General features: G+C 42.0%; 1 protein-coding gene across 1 annotated transcript in view; it reads left to right on the top strand.

The window, feature by feature from the left end:
* PTCHD1 (patched domain containing 1) overlaps positions 1-10089 on the top strand; it is a 48822-nt gene extending 38733 nt beyond the window's left edge. Inside the window, exon 3 of the mRNA XM_035114412.2 lies at positions 6865-10089. Coding sequence (XP_034970303.1) covers positions 6865-8519 — 1655 coding nt within the window. The 3' untranslated portion in view covers positions 8520-10089. The remainder of the gene's footprint in view (positions 1-6864) is intronic.
* Positions 10090-20454: the final 10365 nt, after the last annotated feature.

Below are 20454 nucleotides of genomic sequence, written 5' to 3' on the forward strand. Positions count from 1 at the left end.
CTGGGGTCTTCAGATGAAGGGCAGTATACCAATTTTAACAACAACAGGAGACTTCTAAGGGCAAGGGCAAAATCAAACCTTCTGCCAGGATTATGAAATGTGTCTTCCTTCCCAAGTACCAGTCATGTTGCCTAGCAACACACTATTATTTTCCACATTCCATGTTGCTAACCCATTTGTCGGCCTTTAACTCATGTATCTGTACATTAGGCATTTTATGAGCTACACGTGTGGACTCATTCGCCTCTGCTTCAGTATTCTATCCCTGCCATCTTTCTACACCCTCATTAATACAGCAACCTGTACATCTCTCCATGTACAGAACTGGGGCCTTATGCCACATTTGTGTTAAGGCAGGGATGAATTGGAGTTGCAAAAGGAAGCTGGTGAGAGGGAGGGAGTGGCCAGTGTAGGAAATGGCATCATTGTCCCTCTCTGAGGTCAGGCTTCTGGATCAGTAGCAGAGGGGAGTGATACAACCGAGCTCTCTGGAGTAAGTAATGTTGGGGTTGAGTGGAGGCAGGGGGAGGGGGAGGGAATGGCCTGCACATCATGTTTCACACATTTTGATGTGAGGAAAGAGGAGATTAGATCCTACCTCCTCTCGTTACTATCTACTCATTTGTTTTTTAAAAATTAACAATTTCATACACTATGGGCTCACCCACACTTCAGATTTTCCCGTACTTTTTAGGCACAGGTCCAAGCAGTTTTTTCATTTACCCTGCTGCTTTCCCCAGGAAAACTTGTTTACCGCTGAATCGGAACAAACATCAATCCACAGAAAAACCAATTGGCATTTGTTCCGATTCACCAGTAAACAGCGGGTTTTCCTGGGGGGGAAGGCGGCGAGACAAGCAGAAGTATGGATGAGCCCTATGTTCTGGAAAACAAAACAAATATGTATTTGCATGATGACAGCACCTGAAGTATACCTGAAGGAGCATCTCCATCCCCACTGCTCGGCTCGGATGCTGAGGTCCAGTTCCAAGGGCCCTCTGGCAGTTCCATCACTGCAACTGCAGGTGAAACTACAGAGAAGCAGACAGAAGGCCTTTTTGGTAGTTGCACCTGCCCTGTAGAACATCCTCCAGGTAGATGTCAAAGAGATAAACAACTATATCATTTCCCATAGACGTCTGAAGGCAGCCCTGTTTTGGGAAGCTCTTGATTCTTCTTCTTGTTGTTGTTGTTGTTGTTTCCTGTATTTTTATTGGAAGCTGCCCAGAGTGGTTGGGCAACCCAGTCAGATGGGTGGAGTGTAAGAAATAAATTAGTAGTAGTAGTAGTAGTAGTAACTAAAGTTTTTTAGGCTGCAGTCCTAACACACTCACACATGCATGCTGAAGAACAGTGCTGCTGGCAGGTGAACTCTGATGCAGTGGATGTCCTGTCACTGGTGATGCAGATGGTAAGCTACCACCAGTGGTCCTTCAGTGGAAAGTCCATGAAATGAGGCATTTGTGGTGAGGACAGAGCACCAAAAGCTTAGGGATCTATTCCATCCTAAGCCCTGTGGATGCCCTGAAGGGCCCAATCTTTGGGTCCCTCAACTCTGGCAGAGCTGACATAGCAAATTAAAGTGGCATGGGAATGGTTTAGTTTAGAACAGCATATAAAAAGTAAATAATCATATTTGCAGTGCTCCAGCTAAAGAAGCCACAGGCAGACAATCAGATATGGTTCAGTGAGGTGGTGATTTATCCTCAGCTGATAGACTAGATCAGCCTTTGCCTGCCTGGTACGCTTCAGATTTTCTAGACTAAAATTTCTATTAGCCTCAACCAGCTCATGCTGGCTAGGGTGATAGGAATTGTAGTCCAAAATAATTAGCATCATTACCTCAGGTTTGCCTCAAAAATGTTAAGCATTAGTCTTTTGTCTAAGGGCAGCAGTCTTTCAAAATAAAAGGGACAATCTGATTTTGCTACCACAAAAGAAGGTAACAGTGTGACTTGGAAATATCTCCCTGAACTTCAGGGTTATTGATTTTTAGAGTGTAAAAAAGTAACGTTGTTGCTGCTGCTGTCATTTTAATTTATTGCCTGCCCTTCGCCATAAGGTCCCTAGTTAGCTTGCAACAATTAAATACAGTTTTAAAAACTTACAATTGCCAAACAACAACAACAAACAAACAAACATTGCAACCAGAAAAAATAGGTTGGGTCCTGAAAATACACATCTCATGTGTCAAAGGCCAGGATGAAGAAACATATATTTGAACCCCATGTTTGCCACCCAGAGTTCCATGATGGAAAAATGGAAATATATAAATGTAAAATAACCAACGCATTATAAAATAGATCATTGATGCACAATGGAGTCTCCCCAAACTTCCATCAATAAAGGATGAATTCACAAAACAGTTTAATACATTTTTGAGAGTGAGGCACTGAAAGTTTGTTTAAATTATCATGCTACTTCTCTAACAGATTACTACTACATTATATATAATTTAGTTGCAAAAAAGATTATTTAAAAAATATCTTCATTTGTATGTTGACTCTTCTTGCAAATCCCCATTCCTTCACTTCAGAAGAAAAGTGAGGTACATGATAAAAAACTATCCAAGGCAACAGATCCATGTTAATAAAAATATGAATTTGCTTCATAGGCCATTTCAGATGTTCTGATGAGGTTAATTTAACATACAAGAGAGGGCCACAAGCCAAGCACATTAGCTTCATTCCCGTGATGGAGGGCACATCCTGTACTTGAAGTACTTCCTGTGCATTTTGAGAATCTTAAGTTAGCTCTCAGTCAGAATGCTCGAAGAGTGCTTATACTGTATAATCATGCTCAAAACTGTTTATTTCTATTCAGGTAGCTCACTGAAAATTCCTCATAAGGCCATAGTCCTATGCACCTGTAACTCATGCGATCAGGGTGGAAAATACCAAATTTTGTTTAAATGCATGCTCCCCCCCCCCCCAAAAAAAAGTGCACAGCAATTTGGATTTCATTGAGAGGAAAGAAATCTACTGGTGCTGTTGCATTTCAATTTAAAATCTGGGAAGAATTAAAATCATCATCTTTCCTTGATGGGCTACAAAGAAAAGATAGTTTTGGAGGCCAGGCTGTACTCCTCGTCCTGAACACTGCAGCTTTGCATATGGCAGCTCCCTTTGTTCTGTGGGGAACCCTCTGCTGAAGTGGATGGGCTTCCACCTCAATGTTCTCTGAAGATAATAATAAAGGATGTGCAGTGTGGGCCCCTTTCTCCCTTCTGTGAGGCTTCCTCATTTGTGGATCAGTTCAAGGAAGGTGGTTGTGCTTATCCTACAGCTAGTTCTGCACAGCTGGCGATATACTATGTGGTCTCTGCATTTGTGAATAACTCAAATATTTGACTGGCCTCCTGTACCTGCATCGTGTTGTGCTCTTCTACAGCCCCAGGGCAAGAACATGGCCTCAAATCAGAAAGAGATACCCTTTCAGCATAAGAAACCGTATCTGGTTAAAAAAGAAACAGTTCACTCGGACTGTGCAAAATGTCTTCCTTAAATGATACCTAAAAGTAGCCATGAAGTTACTACTTGGTGTTTAATGTCTGTTTAGATGGAGCTGAATTTATTCCTGAGAGTGGGAAACACACTGATGCTCAGCCCTAGGAAGAGGAGATGCGTCAGATACCTTCGATTGTTATTTTTTAAATCTTCCTCTGGGCTTCTCTTCTTCTTCTAGTGCTCTCCTATGCTTGAGCATTCCAGACAGCAAAAACTCCTCTCAGATTAGCCATTCTTTTTAAGCATAATCTTTTTGTCCATCTTGTGCTACCAAACCTTTTTATCCCCCAGCAGGTCAGATTTCTCCCTCTTTTCCCAGATAATGGATTATTTGTAGTTGAAGCAGTGCAGAAGTATTCTGAATCGTGGAGGAAATATGTTCCATGGAGCTGAAAAAGGAACAATCAAGAACATCCATTAAAAAGACCAATAAATCCTAATAAAGACAAATGGCCCATCAATATGAGGCAAAGGTGCAAGTGTTTGTGTATGCAGGGTTAGAAACGGAAGACATTTTTCATTGTTTAAACAAGAGGGAGAAAATGAACCTGCACACTTTGGGAAACCACTTGTGATTTTGCAATTATTATTATTATTTTATTCTCTGCAATTAATTGAATGATTTTGTTACTAGGCAAAGCCTTTGTACATAATTATGGCAGACTGCAACATGGCACCAGAAATGTAAAATATGCAGAGATTTGGTTGCAGAATACTTTGTTTAATAGCAGCCAGATTCATGTGGATGATACATAGAATTCTCAGACAGACATTTCCACAGCACTTATGAGAACTATAAAAAGGATTAAACCACTCCATGCCTCTTTTACTAAGCAAGCTGTTGTGGGTTTTTAAAAGGAGGAGAGAGGTCAGTATGCCTTTATAAAGACAGTGAAAGTGAACTTAATAGTTTTCCCTACTGAGAATAGAACATAACTATTTAAAACATAATTAACAATAGGATGTCAGTCACTTTTTTGTAGGATTTTATGTCTGGGGAGTTTCAGCGCTCCCAATTAGCTTAATGGGGCCACTGTGCTAGTTAACAAATTGACAGTCTTGACCTGCCTGGCAGAAACAACTATAAAGCAGTTTGGGAAATGAAGATGAATAGCAGAAGTCTCACTGCAGACAGGACCCAAATATCATTTTATATGTCTATTCATATTTCATATGACGGGATAACAAATGATGATGATCCTGTTGCATCCAAAATGGACAGGATCACAGACCTCACTCTTGTAAATATTGGGAAATTTGTGGGGAGTACCTTCCGATCCCAGCCACCTCTGTGCTCTCGAAGACAAGAGTGAACCTTTCAAAAGGTGAAATTACCTTTTACATAATCTCAGTAGGGGTTTTACTTTAGTTTAAGAGTACCTAAAGATCTGAATTTGAACTCTGGTATTATCAGATTGAAAACCTGCAGGACGGTTTTTCATGTGTATATTAAGCTGCCACCTAAATATGGTCTTCCTAATTCCCTCTAATTTTGGAAAATATTTATTATTAGATTTATATAGGTGTCCATCAACAAATGATCCATCAGATATTAGAGACCAAAAAAGTAAAATACAGTATCAAAATACAATATTTTTTAAAAAAAATTTAAAAAACACGGAAATGTGGCATTAGAAAGTCTCCTTTCTATCAGGGAAAAGTACAATTACCGGTAGCAGCTCAGTCTACAAAATATAACACAATTTCCCCCAGATATATTTCCATGAGCAGGGTCTTCAGCAGGGCTTTTGTATTGTTTCCTCCTTCACCCCCACTCCATTATTCCAGTATATGTTTACCTAAAGTGCTGGGTTGTGTTTTACTACTGGTGTTTTTGGATTTCCTCTGTTTTGTCTTGGGTTTATATTATTTTCAACTGTATTGTACCTAGATGCTTTTTATGTTTAAATTGCTTGTGTGAGCTGTTGTGAAAGGGGTTTGCCCTGAAAGGTGGCATATATACAGGAAGGAAGGAAGGAAGGAAGGAAGGAAGGAAGGAAGGAAGGAAGGAAGGAAGGAAGGAAGGAAGGAAGGAAGGAAACATTTAATTTTATTGAGATGAAAAAGCATTTGATAGAGTTGAGTAAGAAGCTTCCAAATCTTTTCATTTTCATATGTAGATAAGAATGATATATGTCACTACAGTGGTACCTCGGGTTGCGGACCCGATCCGTTCTGGGGTGCTGTTCACACCCCGAAAAGTCTGCAACCCGAGCGGCGCACCCGGGTCCGCCATGTTCGTATCATGAAAAAATCATGAAAAAATGCAACCCGCAGAGGACGCAACAGGAGGTATGACTGTAGCTGCCAGAATTTTGATCAATAATAGGCTTTTAGACAGCTGTCTTCTGTTTATTATTTAAGTTTGCTGTAAAAAAAAATCTGCAATAGCTGGCAAATAAAATATTTAATAAGGGTTTAAGACTGAACAATAAATTGTAAAACATAGCCAGCCATGCTGTCTGCCACTTTATAAATGAGCCATCAGTTTAGCAGTATCTCAAGTTATGAAATGAGAAATGAGAATGTCAAGCAATTTTTTTAAAAAATTCCCTGCCCCTCAAAATACCTGTGTGTGTGTGTGTGTGTGTGTGTGTGTGTGTGTGTGAGAGAGAGAGAGAGAGAGAGAGAGAGAGAGAGAGAGAGAGAGAGAGAGAGAGAGAGAGAGAGAGTCACAGGGTTAGGAACTTGCTTTAAAGACACCCACAGGTAGCTTAAATTCTCAAGACTACATGGACTTTGCTATTCAAAAGCAGGGAAAGAACCATCTGTGCATTCCAACTGCACACCCAGAACTATCTCTGATAATACTTAAAATTAAGCAGATTTGCAGGGATTGTATTGATTTGCATAATTTAGTCTGACCACAATATCAGAGTTTCCCTGCCACAAGCAAACAGGGGGGGGGGGGAGGAAATCATTTTCTGTGCCATTACACACCCCTGTTGTTAATCTCTAATTGTTGCATCTTTTATAAAAAAATAGATTTCATAGATAAGTTCAGTGTTTTACTTCCATATCAGTTAAAGTTCCCTTAAGTTTGATAACTCATGAAGTGAAGACATGGCATGAAAAATGCATAATTTAGTTTTGAATTGAATAACTGTCCTCACTAGCATAATTCTTCCTGGCGACGACTTTGGCTTCCTCCTGGCATAGTTCATTACCAGCCCTGTTTGCTATGGTTCCATTGTGTGTGTGTTTTTTAATATTATTATTATTAAAATCCCTTGATGAAAACCACAACCACATGCACATATAAATGAATCCACCTTGGGACACATACTCCTTTACTGGTTTGTCCTTCCTTCCTGACTTTATGATGGCATTTGAACTGTTGCTTTCTCCTTTATTCCAGGGCATGGATTATATGGAACTTTTGAAATGTTGTCCTCCTGGAGGAGAACGAGGGAAGACCAACACGTGAAAGAGAGAACTGCTGCTGTGTTTGCAGACTCCATGCTCTCCTTTTCTCTCACCACTGCCATGTACCTGGTCACTTTTGGGATAGGTGCCAGCCCCTTCACTAACATTGAAGCAGCCAGGCTCTTCTGCTGCAATTCCTGTATTGCAATTTTCTTCAACTACCTCTATGTACTCTCCTTTTATGGTTCCAGCCTCGTGTTTACTGGCTACATAGAAAACAACTACCAGCATAGTATCTTCTGCAGAAAGGTACCAAAGCCAGACGTCTTGCAAGAGAAGCCTGCCTGGTATAGGTTTCTTCTGACAGCCAAATTCAGTGAGGACACGGCAGAGTCAGAGGAGACAAACAGCTATGAAAGCCACCTCTTGGTGTGTTTCCTCAAGCGTTATTACTGTGACTGGATAACGAACACGTATGTCAAGCCTTTTGTAGTTCTCTTTTACCTTATTTATATTTCCTTTGCCTTAATGGGCTACCTGCAGGTCAACGAAGAGTCGGACATTACTAACATTGTAGCAACTGCGACACGAACCATGGAGTATACTGCTGCTCAGCAGAAATACTTCAGTAATTACAGTCCAGTCATTGGGTTTTATATCTACGAATCCATCGAATACTGGAACATGACCGTCCAAGATGACATGCTAGAGTACACCAAGGGGTTTGTGAGGATATCGTGGTTTGAAAGCTACTTAAATTACCTTAGAAAACTCAACATATCAACGGGTTTACCCAAAAAGAATTTCACAGATATGCTGAGGAACTCCTTTCTGAAAGCGCCCCCGTTTGCCCATTTTTCAGAGGATATCATTTTCTCCAAGAAGTACAACAACGAAGTCGACATTGTGGCCTCTCGAATGTTCTTGGTGGCCAAGACCATGGACACCAAACGGGAAGAGCTTTACCATCTCTTGGAAACCTTAAGAAAGCTCTCCCTCAAATCCAAGGTCAAGTTCATTGTCTTCAACCCTTCGTTTGTCTACATGGATCGTTACGCCTCCTATGTGGGGGCCCCCTTGCAGAACTCCTGTATCAGTGCTTTATTCCTCCTCTTCTTCTCTGCGTTCCTGGTGGCAGACTCTCTCATCAATGTGTGGCTCACGATCACTGTTGCCTCAGTCGAATTTGGAGTTATAGGTTTTATGACCTTGTGGAAAGTAGAGCTGGACTGCATTTCTGTGCTGTGCTTAATTTATGGGATTAATTATACTGTTGACAACTGTGCACCTCTCTTGTCAACGTTCGTCCTGGGCAAAGATTTCACGAGAACTAAATGGGTGAAGAATGCCCTGGAGGTGCATGGGGTAGCTATTTTACAGAGCTACCTCTGCTACATTGTTGGTCTGATTCCTCTCGCAGCTGTGCCTTCAAATCTGACCCGTACACTGTTCAGGTGCTTGTTTTTGATAGCATTAGTCACCTTCTTTCATTGCTTTGCCATTTTACCTGTGATACTGACTTTTCTGCCACCATCCAAGAAAAAGAGGAAAGAGAAGAAAACTCCTGAGAACCGGGAGGAAATAGAATGTGTTGAAATGGTGGATATGGATAGCACCCGAGTGGTTGACCAAATTACAACAGTCTGACTTAGTTGGTTTGTTTTTCTTTTTAAAAACAAAACAAAACAAAACAAAAAAGCCACCCTAGATCTTACCAAGAGATGAAAATCATATTGATTATATAAACAATGGTGTTTGGATGTCTGTTTTCAAATTAAAACCAGTAGCATCCAAAGCAGTGTGTGAAGGGGAAAAAAATAGCTATACATTGATTGGCCTTCACATAAAAAGTACAGTGAAATTTACATTCACCCAATACAAAGAGAGTGTCAGTTTGGGTTGCTGCCTGAGATAAGAGAGTAGTAGAGTTGGGTTGGTGACTAAATAGCATACTGCTTGTGTTTGTCCTGCAGATGTTCCTGCCCTTGTGGCAAAATCCCAGCACATTGAAAGGTCAACTGTCAAGGCTGAAGGAGCAGTTAAGTGTACGTTTTGGACATCAAGGCTATAGGAAACTTTCAATACAGCAATAACTCAAGTCAGTGAGTCAGCTATTATGGATCTTAGCCATCACATCTAACTTCCCTTTTTGTTGCTTCCTCTCCCACTCCCTCCACCGCCTTTTCTGAATGGAAATGCATATGCAAGTTTGTTAAACAACAACAACCACAAAAGGCCAAGAAGATTTTTTATATATAAAAAAAATACATACGCAAGGGTAAAATACAGCAATCACTGTCAATGTAGGGTCATGTTGCACTTGCCTTCTTTTCTGAATCAAGAGATGTTTTAAAATGTAATCAACCCCCAGTATATTTTTTTAATATAACATAATTTTGTAGCATTTCTTTTTTTTCTTTTTAAAGAAAACAGGGGAATAATGATATGTATACAACACAGAGACAATTCTTGTTCTCTGATCCAGCTCCGCTTTCTGAATGTGTTTGTCTCATTTAGGAGACCTGGTTTACTGATGCTATATTTTGTAGCACTCTCTTAAATATGCTAGGGGGTCTAGTGGCAGAATAGAGAAAGGGTCTATTAAGAACTTCACCACCAAAATCCATGAAATAAGCCTCCGATGCCTAAATTTCACCAAGCAAATGTGAATGTTAGGGCTCTTTTTAAAATATGAGCCTTCACTCCAGGCCATTCACTAGTAATACACGTGATGAGGTTCAATGAGCAGCTTTACGTAACATGTAATGTGGGCTACGGCCCTCTGTCAGTAATTTCCATTTCAGTAATCTCGACTGTAGACCATGAGTCACGGAAATTAGGGGGGCCACTTTCAAAGAAGTGGCTTTTGAACTCTCAGTATTGCATCAAGTTTATGTTAAGAGCAGATGTCCTGATAATAATGGAAAACAATGGACACCACCCCTGCCCTTAATAAATAAATAAATGTTTGATACAGAAAACTAGAGGCAGGTGGAAACCAATTTAACAGATAAATTATTATTGCAATGATCTATGCCAGAGGAGTTTTTAAGATATTCCTGTCTCTTTCCTTATCTTAGCTAAAGCAATGCTACTGCCCCTTACAAGCTTTAATGAAAGTGTTAGAAACCAAATCTTACAATGCTGCTTTAGCTTCCATGCCACAGGAAAATATCCTGTGGATAGTAACCTGCAGGCCACCCCCACCCACCCCAGTCATCAACATTATTGCACTGGCATTGGGCAGGCTACACTGGGCAGCCACCCTTCCAGTCTTACCCTGTGATCTTCTTAGAGATCTGTTTCTTAGCCCTGCATCTGCCCGGGGGGGGGAACCTTTTGGTCATTGGAGCTGTGCTAGAACCCTTATGCGGCGGTACCAGTGACTGCTGCAGATCCAACACCGAGAATGAGTTTTGACCTCAAGATCAGTACAAGGAGTGTATTTGCCCTCTTCTTTTGGCACTGGGTCACTTAGGCCAGTTCCTATGGGCTAGTGTAGAGAATGGATCGGGCTATTAATGCCACAGCCAAGAAAGTGAACCAATGGTCTGGCTTCCCCAAATAATCTTTCAATAATAAAGAACATTTTTGTTAAGAGGGAAAAGTTAGAATGAGCTTCTGTGTTCAGATGTTATATACAGTATATAAGCATTCCGATTTCCCCCATGGAATCTGTCAAGGACTTAAAAGAGTGCACAAATTATCTCCCATACGTCTAGCTAACAAAAGTGGTCTCTCCTCAATCACAGATGTTTCCGATTGCCTGCAGTTTGGACAAACTTGGAGGATAAGCACACGAAGCATTTGCTGAAACAAACTAGTGATTTGGTGAAGTCTCTTTTGTTCATTTTCAGATATCCATCCAAGCCATTCTTGCTGCTCCGCTTTGATGGAGGAGCTTCTTTTGTTGCTGTTCAGCTGTTGGGTATCTGTATGTATGCGCAAGTTAAGATGTTTTGTTTCAATGTAAAGTATTTCGTCATTCTTGCCAGCTTGAGAGGTGCTCAATCAGGAGACATTTGCGTCCCTGCCAAACCTTTTCCCTTCCTAAAATGGAAATCACACACAGGCACACAAAGTACCATAATGCCCAGGTTTGGCAAGCTGCTGTGAGCACAAACACTCTGATAATTATACAGTAGAAACTGGAAGTTGCAATGTACTCTCCTCCTTCCTATGTACCTGCAATGTACCTTCCTTCTATGATTCATCAGCTGCATACAGCAGTGGGTTTCAACCAGTGTGCCGTAGCACCCTGGGGTGCTTTTAGTGATGGTCAGGGGTGTCGTGGGCAACACTGGCCTCTGTCCATCTTTACTTCCCTCCCTCCTCTGATTCCCTCTTTCGTCTCTGCCTCCCAAAGGCTTGCACAGCTGCTTGTTTCAGCAGCCCCGGCTACCAGCTCCCCAGGTGAATGGTGCCTCAGGGGCTGGCCAGGAGGTGCGTCCCAGGCCCCTGTGAGGAGGTGTGAGGAGTCACCTCTCTTTGGGGCAGAGGGGGCAGCTCAGAAAGCAGGGGTGGGAGCAAGGAGAGGGGAGAGGGGAGAGGAGAGGCGGCTGAGGGAACACTCCACAAGGGAGGGTGTTTGAAAAAGTATGAAAGGCTGCCAGCTCTGCAGGCAAGGGGTGACATAACTCCTGAGCCCCACAGGGTTGCCACAGAAAGAATGTAGTTGGTCAAGGGAGCCGTGGACTCAAAAAGGTTGAAAATCTCTAGCATGCAGTTTAATCCTGAACTGCAGATGTGTCTCTCTCTCTCTGTGTGTGTGTAGTTTGCATAATTTGGAGGACAGGGAATGATAAACCATGGAGGTCAATGAGGAATGAAATGCAGAAAAGTACAAGCAGTACGACACTAATTCACAAAACAGACATTAATACTACATACATTGTGGCTTTGTTATAAGTATGTGCTAAAAATTCTTTGTCTTGGATTAATCCACAAGTGAGCGCATTGACCCTCATGAAGTAGTGAACTTCGACGGCTTCACATTGCAGTGCCCCTTTGAAGGTTGTTTGTTCCAGGTTAGACACTGAAAGTCACTTACTGAAGTCTTGGGAGGTTGAAATGTTCCCCTGCTGGCTTTTGAACTTATCATTTCTGATGTCAGATTTGTATCCTTTGATTCTTTTGCATAGAGACTGGAGTGTTTGTCTTATTTAGAATGCAGAATGGCATGGCTGATAGATGATGTCATATATTATACTGAAGATAAGCAGTTGAATGAACCCCTGATGTTATGGATGGCGTTCTTAGGTCCTGTAATACTGTCGTCTGAGTAGACATGGAGACAAAGCTGACATCTGGATCTTCCATGGGTTGGTCCCTTTGTCGGTGTCTGTATCTTTGCTTTGTGACCTGTTGCTGGTGGTGGATCCACTTTGGAACATAGAAACTACTTTAAAGAGACAAGTGAATTCTTCATTTACAAATTCACCCCAACAGAAACTGAAGCCCTATGGCACAATTTAATTTACAGTAAGATAAATATACTTCTTTTGCTGAAAATTTTAATTTATTTCCATCGCATAGAAAGTGATTTTGTTCTTTCTACCCCAGGTTATATTCTAGCAAAATCTTTTATCTGAAAATCTGTACACTTGCTTCAATTATTTTTCCATACTTGCTTTTAAGCTGGATTCTAAATTTGCCTTCCAGATACGCAGCGGAATAAATCCATTGCAAAGATATGGACATTTAAATCTCACTGGAATTAATGAGGCTTTAAAGTAGCAACTCTGTGTTGGATTGTGGCCACTGATCTTAGATCTTCTATGGCACATCATTACATTTTCAAAATATCACCCACTTACCCTAAGTGCTAATCACTTAAAAGGCAGTTACAGTAAGCTTTTAAGTTTACTCTTATTATAATTCCTTTAACCAAAAAACTCATTTAAAACATTACAACACCCATTTAATAACTGATTGGTCAGAGCAGATTTTACTCCAGGGGTGGCAGTATTACCGGTAGCTTAATTTACTTGGCCTAGCAAGTTCATTCACACTGGTATTCCTGGAGATATTATTCCCTATAGTGGTTTTTGTGCAAATTCATTCTCAATTTACAAGTGATCTGGTCTAGGGGGAAATGAAGGAAGAAAAACTGGAGCAATTGGAACAATTTCACTGCAAATGATCCATATCCAAAACTTACGCCCAGCATTTTATTGGAAACAATGCAAATTAGATGAACACACGAGTTCAAAAACCTGAAGAAGATTTATCCAGCAAAGAAAAACATCTTTTTCCCCCTAAATGCCAACCACCTTATTAAATGAGGCCAGGCCTGTAAAAGCTTAAGGACTACTAAATGGTTTTATGTTACACGGAAAGGTGCCAATGTCTCTTAGCATCCTATGAGGCTTCATATGATAGTGCTTGGTGCAGCAGCAGTAGGGTTTTTTAAGTGCTATCTTCTGTTCTTATGCATGTTTATTCTCCTGCCAATAGATGACCCCTGCTGCAGTCAATGACTTGTTTCCATCGTGAAAGCAGAAACAAAACTAGTTTTGTTTTGGCTGGGAAATTCAGAGAAGTCAGAATTCACTTAGAAAACCCATCTCCAAACAAAACCTAAGCACCATGTTGAATCATATTTGGGGGGAGGATGATAGCTGAGTGGTAGATCATCTGCTTTGCATACTGAAGGTCCTAGGTTCAGTCCTCAGCATCTCCAGATAGGACTGGGAGAGAAGGCTGCCTAAAATCCTGGAGACCAACTGACAGACAATGTAGACATTGCTGAGCTAGATGGACCAATTTAAGTCCATTGCTGAGCTAGATGGATTCAGTTTAAGGCAGGTTCCTATGTTCCTGCATTAAAATTAAATACTGTGGGAGGGGGATCATGGAGGTGGCATACTCACTGCTCCCTAAAAGAAACTATTTTTTCCTGGTATATGTGGAAGGTTGAAGGCCATACTGATTATTCATGTTACATGGGAGTAGCTGCCAAGAATGCAAGGTGAGCATCACTTTAGGGTATGGCTACAGAGTGTTTATTAATGGGTTGATTAATTGCTGGAATATATGACCACATCATCCTCTACATCAAGCATCCCCAAACTGCGGCCCTCCAGATGTTTTGGCCTACAACTCCCATGATCCCTAGATAACAGGACCAGTGGTCAGGGATGATGGGAATTGTAGTCCAAAACATCTGGAGGGCCAAAGTTTGGGGATGCCTGCTCTACATAAGCTTGATACAACTTACAGTAAGGATAGCCTCAAAGCCACAAATAACTTCTCCCCATATCTTTATTTAAAACTTTTGTATTTCAGTCTTCCAATGCATCTGCATTGTTCCGAGTGTCTTGCAGCAGCTAAAATACAGCAATCCCATAATAAAACAACATGGTATAGCCATGCATTGGGATTTAAGGGGGGCAGTGAATTCTATGTTCTCCCCCCCCATCAGTGCTGTTTCCATTCTGCTGCAGTTTGGCTTCTGCTAAAACCTACATTGTTCATTTAATCATCTGCTATGACCAAAACTAATATAATTAATTACGTAATCAATTTGAATGCTTTTCAATGGAAGGGAAACACCTAAAACAATGCAGTAAATAATTTAATTATGACCAACAAGCATTCAAATTTCTGCACCTGTTTCCATTTCTGACGGAATTTTCCAGCATTCCTAGCCATGCATCAGTAGAATATGAACGTAAACACCACAAAATCATTTCATCAGCAGACTGCCTTTTGACTTCGGACGTACACATCTTATAGAAACCATTTTAAAACTACAAAATGCTTTTCTAAACAGAAATGCCTTGTGCTGTTTTCAAAGCTATTTGAGGCTGTCACAGAGAACTCCCGAAGGAGCAAGCCACTTCTGAGACTTCCCTTATGCATAGCACCCACCCAGTCTTCTCAAGCATTGGGGAATTTGACTGCCGGCAGATTCACTCTCTCCTCTTTTAAATAGGGGTAACCGCCCAGTCCTGAGCTTCAAAGTTCCCTCAAAGTTCTCTTCCCACCCAATATGTTGTACCAACAGAGCCAGGCACTGATCCCCCATTATGTTCCAGCTTGGAAGAAGCAAGAGTCTCCAAGATACTCTCCAGATTCCAAAGCTGTGGCTTGGAATTTGAAGCACCAGAAGGTGCATCTTCCAGGACCTCAAATCAACTTCTCCAACCTGTCCTTTGTTGTAAAAAAGCTGTGGCTTAATGGTGCTCAGCCCCTGGCAATACTAACTAATCAGAGCGCAGTTGAGAAAACTGCAGCGGTATTGCTGATCCCTCAAGCAGAAACTAAAGGTTAACCTTGCGAATTCCATTATTGACTGAAATACATAACCTCTATATTCATACAACTATTGTTAATTCTGAGCAGTGAAGAAAACGAATCTCAGCTGCAGGAGTAATGAACCAGCAAGTAGGAAACATCTGCAAAACTTTGATGGGGTTTCCAAAAAGAAAAGGTATCATTTAGAGGCCACAGAGCATGAAAGCATAAAACAACTGCCAGGTAAATTGAGAGGAGGAAAGTGATCGTGTTATTTTCTAAGGGGAGGTGTTGTTTTTCCAGGACTTAGAGCAGAAACATTTCCACCTCTAGCACTGCCCATCATCTTCCATTCTGTCAGTCTAGCTAGTCAACATAGCATGCTAATTTATCATTATTTTTAAAGAGCCATATTGGCTGCAAGTTCATCTCTGGTGACTGTACTAAAGCATTCGGGTTGGAAATGATGTCTACAAGCCAGGCAAAGTTATTGGAATAGTTGGAATAGAATTAGTCCCGACACCACCAGTTTCTTTTTGCCTTTTATTCATGCAAAGGAACTTGCATAAAATGAAGTTGTTCAGTAACGTGCCTGCCTTTCTCAATTGGTTTTTGTTCAGCCCGTTGTTTAGGGTGAAAATGTGTTTTCGTTTAGAAACAGATCCTTTTGAATTCAATGTCTCTATTTGCAGGACAGGTTCCAGGGAACCTTGGGCAAGATGCCCTCTGGTGTCCCCCGCCTCATTTTCCACACTATCAGAGGGAGTGGCAATTCTGCATCCGCTTCCTTCCCCACCTCATTCGGGCAGAATGCAGGTGGCAGCTACTGCTGCTCCCCTTCACCACTGCTAGCTGCTCACCTGGTGATCCAGCAGCAATGACTGGTAGGAATACCGCCAGCTGCTGTTGCCCAGAAACAGAGAACAGACAGCATTGGTGGCTGCTTCCCACTGCTGCCAATCATTCACCTGCTCAAATGGACGCAGTGGTGGTGGAAACTAGAAGATGCAAGATCCACTTGCCTGTCTACTCCTCCTTTCCACACAACTGCTGCTGCAAGTAACAGTTGCTACTGGCCCATCACTGGCTCATCCAATCAGTCTTCAGTTCTTGCTTGGCCAACTAGATTGGTGGGTGAGTGATGGGTATCTCTCCAGGGAAGAAAAGGGACGACTGGTCCTGTTTCTCTTGTGTTGGGAGAAGAGGGAAGAAATCACAGTAACCAAGCAATTGGTGGCATGGCACAGCGCTAACAACAGTGTGTTCCCCAAGAGGATTCGATCCAATCGCTCTAGGCAGTGACAAGCAGTAGCCAGTGCAGCCAACCAGAGGGGGGAGGGCACCACTTCACCTCTTTTTCTGTTTGAAGGAGGTGACCACCACCACTGTGGAGGGCCTAGTCCCACTGCTCAAGAGAAAAAGCATCTGCACCACGGTGGGTCATGGGTTGACAGTGGGCCCTCCTTAAATGCTAAGGCCTCAGTATCTGCCGAGCGATGCAGAGCCCTTGGTGTTGGTCCTGTGCCTCTCTTGCAATGAAGTAGCAGGAAACAAATATGAAAATAATATTAAATTTTAAGGTCTATATTTCAGAAGGGTTGACTCATAGCATTGTTTGTAGCAGACTGGCCTTCCATTTACTCAGTCAAGTGCAGTACCGGTAGTAATCACAGGACGCTATCAGTTTTCAGTATGACTAGAAATGGAAGACAACTACAGTGGTACCTTGGTTTACGAACTTAATCCATTCCGGAAGTCTGTTCTTAAACCGAAACAGTTCTTAAACCAAGACACACTTTCCCTAATGAGGCCTCCTGCCACCGGTGCCCTTCCACCGTTCAGATTCTGTTCTTAGACCGAGGTAAAGTTCGCAAACTGGGACACTACTTCCGGTTTTGCGGAGTTCATAAACCGAATCATTCATAAATAGGGCTGTTCTTAAACCAAGGTCCCACTGTAAATTAATTGTTGAACACATGAAGCCCTTTTGAAGCCTCTGCTCAAGAAACCCAATTAGAGAGAAGTATATGTAACTGTGATCTGGGCCAAAGTTCATGGCTGCCAAGTTATCCCTTTTTTAAAGGGATTTTCCCTTATGCTGAATAGGCTTCCTCGCGAGAAAAGGGAAAACTTGGCAGCTATGCCAATGTTATGGCAGCCCCATGCAGGTGTTCTCACAAAGGCCTCCAGAAATTTTTCAGGGAGTCCATATGCAAGTGGATGTTTATTTATGAGAACTGATTCTCTATAGAAGGCTATATATGATAGCCATGGAGCATATACAGCTCCCCCCCCCCGCCCCCAGAGGTTCTAGTTCTCACAAATGTGATCTCTTCCCCACTGCAGGTGTAACAAAAGTCTGTACATATCCCCAAAGAGTGTAAGTGTACTGTCTCAATTAGTAAACTGGGATGGGTAAAACAGAGGGGACTTAAACATACTTTCCCTGACATTTAATGCAGGGTGGAAGAATGTTTACAGATTGGCCAACTATAGTTGCTTAGAACAAGTATGATGTCTGAAGCCACACACGGCAGACAATCCTAAGTTGAAGTTCTCTTTAAGAAACAGTCTGAGAACCGAGCCACAAACATACAATTCTTCCCCTACAGAGCTACTCATCAGTTTGATTTAATTTTGATTTTTGGAGAGGAGGGTGTTTCAGCAACCTGAACTTCATTTTCTCAGAAACATTACAGTTGGAAGCTGGAAAGTAGCAGCTCTTGAGTGGGAAGAATTAGACCCTCAAGAATTACAGCAATGTAGTGTGAACTTGACAAAGAAGAACAGAATGTAACATATGTTCCGCTAATAAATCTAGTTTATATTTTCCTTTTGCCCTTCAGAAGGGAATCAAGGCTGGCTATTTTTAAACTTTGGCTTCAACCATAATAGAATATTCTACTCAAACATATGTAGGGAAGTATTTTCATTGTAGTCATGTACAAGTCTGTTCATTTCCTCCTACGTCCCTGATCTCTGCCTTCTAATATCTAAGAAGAATGGCACCAAGACTGAAGTCTACTGGGGAACCATGCCAATAGCTATGGAAGTCCTACTCCTTTGTCTTAAGTGTGCAGTGACTGACTGCACTTGGTCAGTGATGAGAGGCAGGCATGTTCTTGCTTTCCTCTAAAGCTTCTAGCATTCTTCTGTAAGGTGGAATTCTGCCATCAGTGCAAGAGTTTCTCTTTACCAGATGGAACTATCTTCCTTTTCCTGCCCCCATGCACTGTTGTGGGGGTTCTCCAGACCCTCCCAGGCAGATTTGGGGAGGGCATGGGGACACACGGGGCAGGGAGAGGCAGAAAGTCCTGTTGTTTCAGTGGGGCTCTTTGCACCAGTTTCCACTGCCACAGCAGCTTAGTCGAATCCGGCCTTGAGGACTCAAAACAGTGCAAAACTGAGCCCTGGTCACCTACCCAGAAAGTAACAGCGTTTGTGTAGTGGAAGCATAGATGCAGCCCTCCAGTCCACCATGCAAATAACAGACATGGGTGTAAATCAGAAGCATTTGTTAATTGTATCAATAGAGTGGCCATGGAACTGCACACTCCCAACCCCATCCCTACCATCTCCAACCTTCCCATGTGGCCCTGATTTGGGGAGGTGGGGAGGACTATAACTGTGTTTTGACAAGCCGCCATGCAATCTCCCATCAGATCTTTCCATCCAACATGGGGAGGCAGGGTGGAAGGTGAAGGGTTTGCCTGCCCAGCCCTGCCACAGATAAACAAATATCTGAATAGAGCTCTGGAATCTCTGCAAATGGGTGTCGTTCTTGGCAAGCACTCATTTTCAAGGTATCAAAGTGGACCTGAGCCCTGATAGCAATTAAACCTGCCTTTCTTTTGGACAGGTTTGGTTCTTGGGCTTAAAAAAAACCCCAACAGGCTAGAGACTTGATTAATCAGCTGTTGTCTTTAGTGTGTTTTTAGGTGGTTTGTGAGACTGTGACAAAAATAATACATTAACGATCTAAGGTTTCACTGAAGCTTCCATCACAGGCACTTCTGTGGTGCAAGCTGTTGCATTCATGACCTCCTACGTGGGAGAACTTTTGATTTTACCTCCAATGTGTAATCAATTGTGATTAGAATAATTTATGAATTGATGATGAATCACGTAAGTCAGTAAAGCGATACAGGTAGCGTGCAAAGTCCTGGTAATGTTCACCCACTTCCAACATTGCTTCCCCTTTGCTTTCACCCTATGAATGCCTTCACTCGTCACAGTACACCAACAGTGGGTGGCATGGTGGGGCACCTCTGGTCACCTAGTCAACAGCTGTGTCATTGTTGCTTACCAACATGTAAAGGGCAACGTGGCAGTGAGGCTGGCAAAGAGCAAACACACTGGCAGGACCATCAAATTGGCTCTCACAGCGCATTCGTACCATGCTGACCTTGCTGCTGCCTCATCTCTTCCCCTATGCCTCCCAGTAAGCAGTACTGATGTGACCGACCAATGATCAGGGGAGCAGCAGCACCTTACCACACCCTCTGCTACTGTAGTACACAGTGTGTGAACTGGTTTTAATTGAGAACTTTTTCAAAAACCTCCATAGAAGAAGAACCATGGTCCTTGTTACAATAAAAAAATTTTTTAAAAAAACTTAAACCATGGAAACTCAAACCATGGAACATGGCATCACCAGCCAGTCACAACTCATAGTCCATACATTGATTGCCTGACACATGTTGCCTGTAGTTAATTATCATATCAGTCTAGAACTTGACACTGAATTGACCTGAATAGGTTGTCTTTATTTACTGCAATCCTCAACAGCTTACTCTGATTAGTCATACGCTTATGATACATAGGTGTGGGGGTTTTTTTGGGGGGGTGTTTTTTAAGGTGATAGGCTTCTAAAACAAGAGGTGAAATCCAGCAGATGAGCTGGTCAGAAATGAGGAGCTCTTACTTGAAAAGCAAAGTAATTTCTTAAATGGCCAGATTTGGTGAATCCAGTTTATTTTAAACCAAAGTACACTTTTAGAACCTTGACAGTTGACCTTCCATGGGTAAGAATGTTGAACTGTTTGGAGAATCATGGGCTCCTTTTAGTGGCTGATTGTATCCCTCCTCCTCATGCTCTGTGAAACCAAAACCCAACAGCATATTCAGATGTGGGCTGCCCTAGCATAGAGCACCTGGTCCATACCAAATAGTGTATAGTTAAGTTTGCTTTGCAAAGCCCAGACTGAACCTAGCAACTTTCATGTGCTCTCTCTGCTGAATTCATACCCGTGAGTAGCTCTGGATGCTATTATGTTGGGCAGATCCAGGAATGCAGTTTTAACATGTGATTCAAGTACATGTGCAATGTATGTGCATCAAATAT

The sequence above is a fragment of the Zootoca vivipara genome, chromosome 4 (assembly GCF_963506605.1).
Source record: "Zootoca vivipara chromosome 4, rZooViv1.1, whole genome shotgun sequence".
NCBI classification, from domain to species: Eukaryota; Metazoa; Chordata; class Lepidosauria; order Squamata; family Lacertidae; genus Zootoca; species Zootoca vivipara.